This window comes from Zalophus californianus, chromosome 1, assembly GCF_009762305.2.
Source record: "Zalophus californianus isolate mZalCal1 chromosome 1, mZalCal1.pri.v2, whole genome shotgun sequence".
In the NCBI taxonomy this organism is placed as follows: domain Eukaryota; kingdom Metazoa; phylum Chordata; class Mammalia; order Carnivora; family Otariidae; genus Zalophus; species Zalophus californianus.
In genome coordinates, this window is record NC_045595.1 from 156965290 (window position 1) to 156978411 (window position 13122).

The 13122-nt window shown below is 41.7% G+C and overlaps 1 protein-coding gene across 1 annotated transcript; it reads left to right on the plus strand.

Annotated features, from left to right (window-relative positions):
• Nucleotides 1-1772: 1772 nt before the first annotated feature.
• ZNF80 (zinc finger protein 80) lies at nucleotides 1773-2636 on the plus strand. Its single transcript, XM_027581825.2, is given in 4 exon segments — nucleotides 1773-1954; nucleotides 1956-2066; nucleotides 2068-2250; nucleotides 2252-2636. Coding segments are annotated over 4 exon segments (861 nt in total).
• Nucleotides 2637-13122: the final 10486 nt, after the last annotated feature.

Sequence of the window (13122 nt, forward strand, 5' to 3'; positions counted from 1 at the left end):
CATATGAAATGTAATCTCAATTATGAGATATTAGATTTTTTTTGACATCAGGAAAATGAAAAGAGCATCTGCTATCACCCCTTCTCTTCAACACTGTAGATGGAGGCTCTGGCCCGCACAGAAGACAGAAAAATAAAACAAAGTTTGAGTATTGGCTGAAAGTCACCTTGTCAAGCCATTTCACTGGGGGTCCTGTAATGGTGGTATCTTTAGCTCTCTTGTCTTGAACTGGTCATACTCTCAGAGACCATTCAAAACAGCTGCAACAACAGGCAGAAGTCCCAACACTCAGAGTGTCAATGACCCTCAGTCCTCTTCTTTCTACTGCTTACCAGAACCTTCAAACTAGCCTCTCCTTCTCTAGTTCCCAGATCCACTCTTCATGGTCATAACCAGTTCCAGCTTGGGCAGGGGAGGACAGTGGATCAGGGTCCTGCTCAAACTGCTCTCACCATCCTCCCCATGATGGCCTCCACTCCTCACCAGTTCCAGAGGGACTTGGCACTGCTGGGCTCTTAACTTTCCAGGATTCTGCAATGTCAACTGTGATGCTTCCAATCCCCTGCTACAGCCTAGTCTAGAACAGTCTCCGACTGCTGAGTAGTGTTCCATTCTGTGGAGAAGCCGTTTATCCACCCTCTTTCCCAGACTCCCTCCAGGTGTTTGCTGTTATAAACATTCTTTTTCTTTAAGATTTTATTTATTTATTTGACAGAGAGAGAGAGAGAGAACAAGTAGGCAGAGTGGCAGGTGGATGGAGAGGGAGAAGCAGGCTCTCCGCTGAGCAGGGAGCTGGACTGTGGGGCTCAATCCCAAGACCCCAGGATCATAACCTGAGCTGAAGGCAGCCGCTTAAATGACTGAGCCACCCAGGCACCCCTGTTGTAAACATTCTTGTACATGTCTCCTGTGGAACACGTGGAAAAGCTTCTCTTTGGAAAGACTGGTAGGAAGCAAAGCCAAACTTTTTCAAAGTAGTTTTACTAATAATGACAGAACCATACACGACATAAGAGATCTTGAATTTCCATGCCTTCTCCAACACCCGGTATTTGGACTGGATTGACTTTAATACCCAGCCCCTGTGTACAGTTTTATGTGGGTCAGTGCATAGAATAAAACGGCAAGTAGGACTCGCCCCATTCCCTGTATGACCAAATTCCTTGCATGCATGTTCACATGCATATTTGAGTGCGTGTTTGGAGGTTCTCCCTGGCCCAACTGGAGTGCACTTCCTACTGCATGTATGACCTTCCTTCCAGGGTGACTGAGGGTTCAGTTCCCAGAAGTAAAAAAAGTGAAATTGAAGCCCCCTGGGACTTGTAGTCCCAAAGCTGTGGCTGGGCGCAGGGCTCTCTGGTATCTGTAGTGGTAGGCACGCTCTGCGCTGGTGGGAAGTGGTGCCATGTGCACCTTCTGTCTTATTAGATTGCGGTGGTGTTCCAGGCAGCAGTGTTTGGACCTATCCATGACCTTCACTTGGGAGGAATGAAGGCAGCTAGACCAGGCCCAGAGCGCCTTATTCTAGGAAGTACTGCTGGAGACCTGCAGACCCCTAGTCTCACTGGAGCATGCAATTCCCAAACCAGTGTCAACCTCACAGTTTGAAGCACCGGTAAGAGACAGAGAGAGGTCTTTGCTGAAGCACCTGTCCAGGTTACAGGTTAAACCCAAGACCAGCCTGCTTTGCCTTAGGAGGTCTTGCTTCAGGGAAGACTCGGGAAGCCAGCAGGTCTGCTGGGGCAAACCAGAGATCAGGGGGGTTGTTGGAAATGCAGGAAAGGCGCTTGAGACCAGTTACAGTCTCCCACAAGGAGGCCCTCCTAGAGAAGTTGAGCCTTGAACACAACAGGTTGGGGACAGATGAGAGTCTGCATTCAAGGGTTTTCCAGAATCAAGATGCTGCAGGAGATGCTATTCATGACTGTGACTCACAGAGACCAAGTAAAGACACTGGTTCATGCAGGGAAGACCCTCTACAAATGCAAAGAATGCAGGAAAGTGTTCGACAAGAATTGCCTCCTTGTTTAACATCAGCGGATTCACACTGGAGTGAAGCCTTAGGAATGCCACATGTGAAAAAGTAGACTTTGCTCGACACATGAGGATTCACGGTGGGGAGAAGTCCTCTAAGTGCATAGAGTGTAGGAAGGTCTTTAACCGGAGGTCACACCTCACACTCCACCAACAGATCCACACTGGCAAGAAGCCCTCTAAGTGCAGTGAATGTAGAAAGACCTCTCACTATCACTGTTTTTGTCCAGCATTACCTGACGCACAATGACAAAAAACTCTTTGGGCACGAAGAGTGTGAGAAAGCCTTTCACTACGACTCTTCCTTAACTCGACACAAGAGGATTCACACCGGAGAGAAGCCCTACCCGTGCAGCAAATGTGGAAAGACCTTCCCCTTCCACTCTGACTTTATCCAACACGGTAAGACCCTCACTGCACAAAAGCCCTGTGAGTGTAAAGAATGTGGGGAAGGTTTTTCCTACAGCTTCTCCCTCATGTGACACACCAGGAGTCACACTGGAGAGAAGCCCTGTGAGTGCAGTGAGTGTGGAAAGGCGTTTGCCTACCACTCTGCTTTCGTCCGGCCTATGACCATCCACACTAGAGAAAGGAAACATTGAGTGCAAATAGCATGGGAAAGCCTTTGAAACAGCTTTTCCTTCCCTTGACACTTGAGGAGTGGTGCTGGGGAGAAGCACTCTGAACCCAGTAAGTAGAGGAAAGCCTTAAGCTGCGGCTTATCACTCACTCAGCATCGAAGAATTGATGCTGGAGAGAAACTCCTTGAGCGTAGGATATGTGGGAAGACCTTTTGCACCTGCCCACCTCAGGCAACATCCAAGAACTTATACAGGGAAAAGACCTCTTGAATAGAACTACTACAGAAAATCACTAGGTCACAGGAAACATCATACTTGGCATCTGAGAATTCTTGTAGGAGAGAGACCTCTCAGTTATCGCACACTTAGAAGAAAGGTCAGCCACACATCTGCCCATAGGCTGTGTCACTAAGCCGTCTCAGGATTATTTCAAAGAACAAGGTAGAGGGAGCTGTAGAAGAGAAAAGAAAAAGAAATGAGTGCACAGTCTCTCAGACATCTCTGAAAGCCATGAGTATGAAAATGTGCATACGTTTCTTTCTTTGGGGCTGTCTGAAAGCTAACAGGGCCTTGCCCTTTCCCTTGTCCTTTATCTCTGTATTCACTTAAGTCAAGTGACAAGAGAGTTGGACAGTGGAGAACAGCTCTACAAAGATTTGTTGAAAGCACTGCCTATGGCAAAATTTTGTCTCTAGTCTTGATGAGCAGAAGTCTGTGAGAAATGTGAAGGCTGAAGTCATGAAATACTTGAAGTTTGTAAGAAGTTAGAATATTAAAAATACTGCCACATAAGATTATTTTATATTTAAGGAAATAAGGATTTACGTATGAATAGGCACATCTTACTGCATCATTTAAGACTATTGAAGGTTTTGGGCGCCTGGGTGGCTCAGTCGGTTAAGTATCTGCCTTCAGCTCAGGTCATGATCCTGGGGTCCTGGGATCAAGCCCTGCATCAGGCTCCCTGCTCAGCGGGGAGTCTGCTTCTCCCTCTGTCCCTCCCCCCCCATGCTCTCTCTCCCTCTCTCTCTCCCCCTCACAAAAATAAATAAATAAATAATCTTTAAAAAATGACTATTGAAGGTTTTAATTTTTAAAAAATCTTTCTTCGTGTGGTTTTGAACACCCAGCCCTCTCCATTTTTCTTGACTTGTGTTACCCGTTTTGATTCATTTTCTCAGGGATGCGGGGATGGTCCTGGAGCTGTGTGACTTTCATAGGTGAGCTTGGAATCTTCCCTCCCACTGGTTTCTCAGCTTCTTCAGTCCTCTCTAGAGGGGCTTCTCCAGCTTCTTCAAAACCATGTCAGCAGTTTTCTAGAGGTTAAACTGGAACTAAAACAAACAAACAAAAAATAGAGCTAACTTAAACTAATGAAAAACTCAGGAAAAAATTTAAAAAATTTTTAAATGAATACAATGTATTAAAATGTAAAACATGGAGACCCTTTGGCACATTAAAGCAATTTCTAGAAATCTAGTCAAGAGAAATATTCTAACAAATGTGCGGAGATATGTGTACAAAAATAATTGCCAAAAACATGTTTTCATATATGAAACAGTGAAAACAACCTAAATGTCTATTGGTAAAGAAATAAATTACAGCACGTCTGTTCTATGAAATACCATGGAAGGATAAAATATCTCTGTGTGTACTGAGGTTAAAACAGAGACAGTGTTAGGTAAAAAAGCAACATGCATAAAACTAGATCCAGAGGGTGAAACCTAACACCGTTAACAGTGGCTCTCAATGAGAAGTGGGGTGAATCAGGGGTATAGGGAACTTTCAGTTTTTACTTTATATACTTAAATATTATTTGCAAGTTTTAAATAAAGAGTATGTATTATTTTTGTAATAAGTGTTTCAAATATTTTAATAAGAATGGCACCTTGGAAAGAAAGTGACTCCTATTATTTCTTTTAAGGCATGGATTCTACAGGATTTTTTAAAATCCTGGTGTTATTATGCCTTTAAAAAAAAAAAACCCTGAGATCAAGGATCCAGAGCTACTTAACCACATTTAATAAATGATAAGGTAGTTTAAAAACATTGAGCCAACATTTATATAGAATAACACATGTAAAAAAACCAAGAGCTCAATCAACACAGGCTACTCTTTAATAAACATTCATTTTCCTTTAAAATCCTAGTAACTTGTAAATGCCCTTTTGCAGGTGGTTAGATTTTAGGTGTCAGGTTTTTATCTCCTTGGAGTTGATCACAAGGGAAGTACTCTGATTGCAAGTAATGTCAATGTATCTTGTGTATACACACACATATACACACAAATGTAAAGACGTTTGCTGGCCACCGCTGATTTCTAGATGTTTGCCACAGCAGGAATGTGGTTAAGTACACTGGATTTACTTTCAGTCCTCGTGATACAGGTCAGTGTTCTGAACGGAGAGAAGTGTGGCTGCTTCATTCCAACATAATATTCATGCCAAGCAATCAGACCTACTTTCCAAAAAAGGAAAACAAGTTTGATATCTACTGATCATACTTTAAGATTTGCCTGCACCCTCCCTCACAATATATGTGAATATTTGTTAACATCGTGCAGTGGGAATCATGTACCATCAGACATACTCTCCCTATTTAGAAATAAGCAAGGAGTGAGATTTTCACACAAGCGTACCTGTAACCCACAGTTACAAGTCTGTTCAGGCACTTCTGTTGTAGTAGTTTGCCTGGTAGAGTGGTCCCACAAGAAATTGATTGTGTGAGTTTTGTTCTCCTTTAGCAGAAGTTGGCAACTGTGTCATCATATACGTCCATTCTGCCCACTTGAAGTCAGTCGCTGAACGTGGACTGTGAAGAAGGGAAAAGACCTTTTAGCTTAGAAGAATGTCTTAGTACAGGTTGCTATAACAAAATACTATAAACAACAGAAATTTATATCTCACAGTTCTGGAGGCTGGTAAGTCCAAGATCAAAGTCCCAGCAGTTTGGGTTTCTGGTGAGACCACTTCCTGGTTCACAGACAATTGTCTTCTCACTCTGCCTTCATGGTGGAAGGAGCAAGGAAGCCCTCTTGGGTATCTTTTCCAGGGGCACCAATCCCATTCATGAGGCTCCTGCCCTCGTGACCTAATTACCTCCCAAGGTTCTCATTTCCAAATACCATCCCACTGGGGGTTAGAGTTCAACATGGATTTCGAGGGGACACAAATGTTCAGTCTATAGCAGAGGAGAAATGATTGCCTTGAGAAGATCCCATGGAGGTCATCGAGTAGTCCCCCTGGTCATATAAGTGTAGACTAAGCAGGTGTTATGGCCTTGGGAGAGATGAATACAAGATCTTTGGTATTTCCTATGGTTTTAAAACTCTGCCTCCACGCTGAGAAGGAAGGTGACTGCCCTGAGAAATAAAGACAATAGTTTTGCATCTGAGAATGGTGCTGGTGGTGGTGGTAGTCAGTGTAACCCACTGTTCTCCAGGAGGTTATGATTGTCACTCAAGAAAGTTATAAGTGAAAGCGATTGTGCAATCATCTGAACTCATCAAAATGCCCTTGTAATGGACAAATATCCACAGAACTCTTCAAGGCCAAATTCAACTGCAATACATAGGGCAGTGAAAAAGTAACTGCATGGGGTGATATAAACTGACCCAATTTCATTTTCCTTTACATCTGGCATTAGAAGAGGACTAATCCACTTTGGAGTAAGTATCCAGTATTCTTAGCCAATTCAATTTAAGGGGCATGTGAACACTAAAAGCAAGATGCTGAGCTTCACGATAATGAAGCACTTGGGACATGTGAGTGATCAAGTGGCTACATGAAAACATAGGGGGAAAAGTTTTGTATTTCAAGTTTGTGGGCCAATTCATTCCAGTTATGGGTAAAAAGGTGTTTTCTTAAGGCTAATACAATGTAAGCCTTTTGAAGAGCTAATTCGTTAGATATTACATTTGGCTTGTTACCTATTTTTCAGTGAAGGATTTTGAATGTATATCTCTCCTTTAATTTCCATAGCTGCTGCTGAGAAGTCAGCTATCAACTTATTAGCATTCCTTCATAGCTTATTTTTCTTTTCTCTGTAGCTTTTTCAACATCTGTTTATCTCTACATTCTATAACTTCAATACAGTGTGTCTAGGTGTGGCTTTCCAATTTATCGGATTTGGTATTCATAAGGATTTCTAAAGATTCCTCTATTTCATCAATTATGGAAATTTTCCCTTCATTATAACTTTGGGCGTGCATCTCCTTCATTATCTCTATTATTACTTTCCGTAATTCTACTTAAATGTATATTGTACCTTCTCACTCTACCTTTCCTTTCTCTTACCCTACCTCTCATATTTTAAGCCCCGTTCTTCTATGCTTTCAGAGTATTTCATATCTATCTTCGAGTTCATTAACTCTCTAAGTGAAACTTCTAATGCCAGTGGTTATATTTTTCATTTATATAAGTCCTAATTGGTTCTTTTTAAAAAAAATATACTTAGCAATTTCTTATACTTTTAATACCTCTTTTTATATTTTTGTATCCAACATTTCTAATATCTGAAATTTTTAAACTTCTGATTTTGATTCTTGAGGTTTCTCTTGATATCAAGCCATGACATCTTATTTCTTCATATATTTTATGATTTTTTAATTTTGAGCTAATGTTCATTGGAATTATATCTGTAGGAATTCTTTAAGGCCAAAAGTCAGATGCAGAGAAGTAAGAAGAAGAAATTTTCAGAGAAAATTTACTTGCTCCTATCAGGCACCTGGAGACACTACCCAACTCAGACTATTTTGGATTCTCAGCTGGGGATTTTCCAGCTTATATTAGTAATGGGAATTCTAGCCTTAAATCCAGTGAGAGTGACTCATGGTTATGAGTTTCTCAGGAGAAATTTATCCTTCCTAGCATCCCAAGGGCAAGATGGGCAGTTGTATTTACTGGGCTTCCACTGAGGGGCACTTTTATCCCTACTTTCTCTTTTCACAAAGGATATCACCTTTTGGGAGCACTAGCTTTAGGCAAAAGTCTTTGATCCTATTTCCTACATTGCTTACACCTTGAGATTTGTCCCAAATGCAGTTTTCTCTGATTTGTGCTTTCTTTTCATTTTTGGCCCCTTAAAAATTTTCCTTTCTTGCCAATACAACTAAGCATTTTTTTAATATATAATTTTTCCAATTTTTCTTTCTTTTTAGGGGTTTTGCACTAGAGGGACCGTTTTTTAACACCTAGTATTCCATATTGCCAGAAACAGAACTTCTAATTTTCATTTCATTAGCTGCAGCAGGTTCCCCCAACCTTTTGAATATACCAAACAGTAAATTGTAACCAAAAAAAGAACTGACAGACATAAGCTGGCCAACTTTTTATTTTGTAAAATAATAATGTAAAAACAAACAAATGCCTAACTACCTCTTACTTTCACCATGATCTCATAACAAAAAGTTGAGAAGACATTATGAGAGAAACAGCCTTTAACTTAAATTTATTTTGCATTTTGCTGAGATTGGTGACAACTTTGTCATAGACCATCATTCGTCCATGGGCTTAGCAATTGGGAACCACTAAGGTATGTCAGATGCCATGAAGATGACTTTATCTAAAAGTGTACTCACCATAATATCTATTAACTGGAAACCAACCACCAACATCAAGCCAACTGCCAACTGGGCTAATGCCATTAAATTTATTTGTTTGCAGTTGAGCAAATAACTACCAGTTTATGAAAAACAGAAAAAAAACCATGGGATGTGAAGGCTGAATCTTGAGTCCCTCCTCCACTTGGGAAAATCACTTCAGCTCTCAGCCTCATTGTCTTCATCTGTGACAATACATACTCAAGTGGATATTTTGAAGACTGATAAGAGGAGTGTTCTTTGGAGTGATTAACTTCTCTATTATTCCCCTCCCTTACAAAATACAAACTGAATTCCCCCAAAAGGAGTAAACACCAAACTCCACACAATAAAACCCTTTCCAATATGGATCTAGAACAGGAAGTGTGTTCCATTGGATCCTTTCATTCCTATCACGGAGGAAGAAGTTAGGGCAAACTACGACTTCCAGGAGAATAAAATTTGCTGACAAGAAAGATAACCCCACCAAAATTTAAGCTCCACAGAAGCTGAGACTTTGTCCATGACAATATCCCCAGTACCTGTAATAGTGCTTGGCACACTGTGAATGTTCAATGAATGAGGAATAAGAAAACAGATCAGAGTTTTACAACAAAATGAGCAACAATGAAATGATTATTAACATTACCCAACAGGAGCAGAAATCCTGTGTCCCGCTTCATAGTCTTCCCCCTCATCAATCCTTTTCCCTCACCCCTCCCCATCCTCCCTACCATGCAGTGCTTCTCCAACAAGTTCTACAGTCCCAGAGACAGAACCTGGCTTTAGGAGAAAAAGGCAGACTCAAAGAATATCCTAAGCCACCTTTTTAGAATGCTTGCAATCTGTGCACAAGCCTGTCTTGCAATAACTGCTTTGTACAGTGCTCTGTGGTGGCTCTGAAGGTCTGCAGGACCATCAGCCAACTGTGTAGAGGATGGTCAGATAATATCTATGAATAACAATACTAGTTAACATTCATCAAGCGTTTTCATTATGCCAGGCTCTATGCTAATGCCTTTATATGGATTATCTCATTTAATTCTCAGAGCAACCCACCGAGTTTGGTACTATTAATCCTCATCTTATAGACACTGAATCTGAAGCTTGGAAAGGTGAAATAGCTCCTCTGGGGTCACATAGCTATAATACTCTGTCTGCAAAATCCGTGCTCTTAACCATGGCACTATATATAATACAGGCTGTATAACACTTCAAAGTCTTTGGCATGGGTTATATGTAAGCATATCCATATTGTGATGTGACTTTTCTTAAATATAACTATTCCTTTTGGTTTTGGTTTTCTTATGCTAGTATATAATATGAAAAAAGAAAACCAAGTCTAAAAATGAAAATAGTATTTGAAGTGACTAGAGAGAAAAGAACAAAACTGCTCCTTTCTTATATTGTTTTCTTCCTCCCCTAAATATCTAAATATCTTTACCACCAACGCCTTCTGTCTGATTATCATTTCTTACCTTCACTACTACTACAAGGCTTTCTACCTGATCTTCTGTACCCACGTTAGCCCCTCCCCATCTCATCAATCCCTCAAGAAAGAAAGCATGGGATAATAAAGCATCATCTAATCATGTCCATCTTCTCACCTAAACCCCTTTTCAATGGCTTCCCTATACCCTTAGGAGAAGGCAAAAGTCCCCAATGGAGCAAATAAAGCCATGCCCGTCCAGCCCCTGCCCATCTCCCCAGCCACGCTGTCCTTCATTACTTTTGCTTCAGCGACAAGGCTTATGCACATCCTATTCTCTCTCAAATGATATGCTCTTCCATCACTTCTCCACCTAACGGAGTCTGACTCATCCTTCAGACTGTTTGCCATTATATCACCACGCAGACTGTGCACATGCCTGCTGCATTACGGGGGCTCAAGAGATATGGTTGAGTGAGTGAATAAAGGGAATGAACCCATGGTGGTCCACTAGATGCCAGGTCTCTTGGCATCTAGATTTCACTCTGAATCCTCCTGAATGATGATGCTGAAACTCTTTCACCTCCTGCCTCTGCCACAGCTGACTTAGGCTCTGGGTCAGACTGAGCCTGCAGGTGGATCTCATGACCAAATCCCATCGGGGAAGACAAAGCCTATCTCAGAGGAAAGCTGCTTGGTGAGGTAATCAGATGGAGTGAGCTGCATCTCTCAGGAAATCCTGAGGCTAAAATCAACCACTGAATGACCAGAAAGTTGGGAAGACACTGGTTGGTATGCACACACACCCCTAATTAACCCAGTAATTGGTCAACATCATGACTTCTAGCACAATTAGAATAACCAGGTGAGCCATTCCTGAGTTCCTGCTCTTGAAATCTCAACTGCTTTCTCTGGCCTCTGAGGCTCAGCTACCACTCTGAATTCTTACCTCCATTATTCCTCTCTCATCTCCCACTGCACTCCAGAGTATTCTCTGTTGGCTGTGGCTGGCCCTTCCCGTCACATCCTCATCAGCTCCTTGTCCTCATCCAGGTCCCACAACCTTTGAAAAGGTACCCAAATCCCTGGCCCTGCAGGGCCAGAAGGATCCAATATTCCATCCCCAAGACCCTCATCCTATTATTAAGATGGTGGGAGTTGGGTATGTTCTTTGGTTTCAAAGCTATCAGTTGTACCTGATTAGACCTGGGAGGGATACACACCTGTAGCAGATACTGTAATTAGCTTGCTCAAAATTTATTCTAGCCTCCTCCTAGTGTGCCTTCCTGTGCTGAAGAATGCAGAAAGCCAAAAACTATATTTCCCAGGCTCCCTTGCAGCTAGGATTCCAGAAAGACTCCAGTTGCACCACATAAACTTGAAAGGAAGAAGACAGAAAGCACCCATCCATTTGTTGGCATGGACTGAGGCAGAGGCAGCATATTCTGTAGTCGGCAGGCCCCTAATTCAGTGGCCTCTGCAGCAGAAATGCAACTGCTTGGATTGTGGCTGAGGTTTATATGACTTTGGAGCCTGGAAGTGTTCTTGGCAGCTCAACCTAGAACCAGATCTTTTAGCCAATATCTGGTAATATTAGTATCTGGTAATATTTCTGCTTAAATTCACTAGAGTGGTTTCTGTTGTATGAAGCTGAACTCACCAATACCAAGTTCAGAGTGACTACAAGCCCCTGGGGCACTAGGCACAGACTTGTTCAGTCTACTTGACCTTGTTCCAGGCCCGGGCAGTTTCCCATCTGTGAGCATCAGTCCCTGGGCAGCACTGTTAAGACACCATGCCACACAGCAAACCCATGTCCAGCCTTACACCAGACTAAAGGATCATTCCCAGGAATGATCACCCAGAGGCCAGTCCTTAAACTGCTACCTCTAATTGCCTTTTTTGCTGTCCCTATTTATGGACTCTGCACTTTTTGTTTGTCCCATGAGTCAGCTTATGGACCCTCCCAAAGAACTCCTTGTTACCCCTTCTTCTTAGGGCATGAAACAAAGTCTTAAACTACTTTAACCAATCACTTCAAATATAACTCAATATCCCTCTTAGGAGCCCATAGCTCTCTGTATCCACACCAAGGTGGAGTTTGTCACATTGTGTTATAATTACCTGTTCACTTCTCTATAAGTCCCACTAGACCGTATCTATAACTCCCACTAGAGTGAGGTCGGGGTCTGTTTCATGGAGTATTGACTCCAAGTGCTAAACACTATACTTGGCACGTAAATGTTCAACAAATAGTTCTAGAAGTTGTTGATGAATACATAAACATGTGATGTTCATGTGGTGTTTCTTGCTAAATTCCAGGGTCTTTCCCCAGTTCTCTGACTAAATCCTCCACCAATCAACAAAGTACTACCACAGGGAGAGAGAGAACTGCCAAAAGTCCACTACTTGGACAAATAGACTATTCTGGAATTGATCAATCATATAAAAATTGCCTAATTTCATGCTTCCTCTGGGAGATATCAAAATTTCATGAAGGTAAGGTATTGCATAACCTCTACAGAGCCTTTTCTCTGTGTTATGATTGTCTTGGGCTGGGAATTGAATATATCTTACTATTGTCTATTAAGGCGTAATGAGATTTCTGAAATGCAAAATAAAATTCTTTGGCCATATCAAAGCCCTCCTTGGCAGCTCCTTGTCTTGAAGATTGGCATTCACAGATCTCCAGTTACACCCATGTTCCTGCTCATAGCAAGCAACACAGAAACGAATAGCAAATGGTGTCAGAAAAACAATCCTGAACACCTGTGTGTGTTTGTTTGCTTTTGGCATTTCATTCAACTGCTAGCTATAAATTAATTATCCCAGTCAAAATTAATTTCTCCCTCTTCTGTTGCCCAATAGCACTTTCTTTATTCTGCAGTTACAGCGCCTAGCACATTTTCCCATGTATTACAGAATTAGGTTCACGAGTATATTTGTGTAGGAAATGTTACACCATTTACTCAAAGTCTGGAAGAGAACCACAAACTATCATTGAGATGAGGGTCCTAGGTGGTTAATTAGCTTTACCCACTAAATAAGTGGCTAGGTTTCACACACCAGGCTCAAAGCACTTGGATTCAAATTTATTCAACAGCAATATTATAAATGACACTCATTACATTCATATAAGCTGTAGGCTTACTACACTGTTACCCAAAGACTAGGTCTCCAGCCACTTGAATCAGAATCACCCAGGGTTGTAATTAGTACATGCAGATTCTCAGGCTCCATGGTGGAGCTATGGAATCAGGGGTCCCATCTGGAAGAGGGAACACAATAACACAAAATACATTCTGGGACCAGTCTATTGGGTAGTCCACCGTTTTACCAATCCTGGGCCTGCACATTATAGGTGTTCAATAAATTGTTGTTGTTGTTGCTTTTACATTCTCTTGCCCACCGAGGGCTACTGATTAAGTGTATGACCCACCACAATAAGAGAAGTAAGTATAAATCATAAAAGCAAATAATAAGTAAACAAAATGTTACTA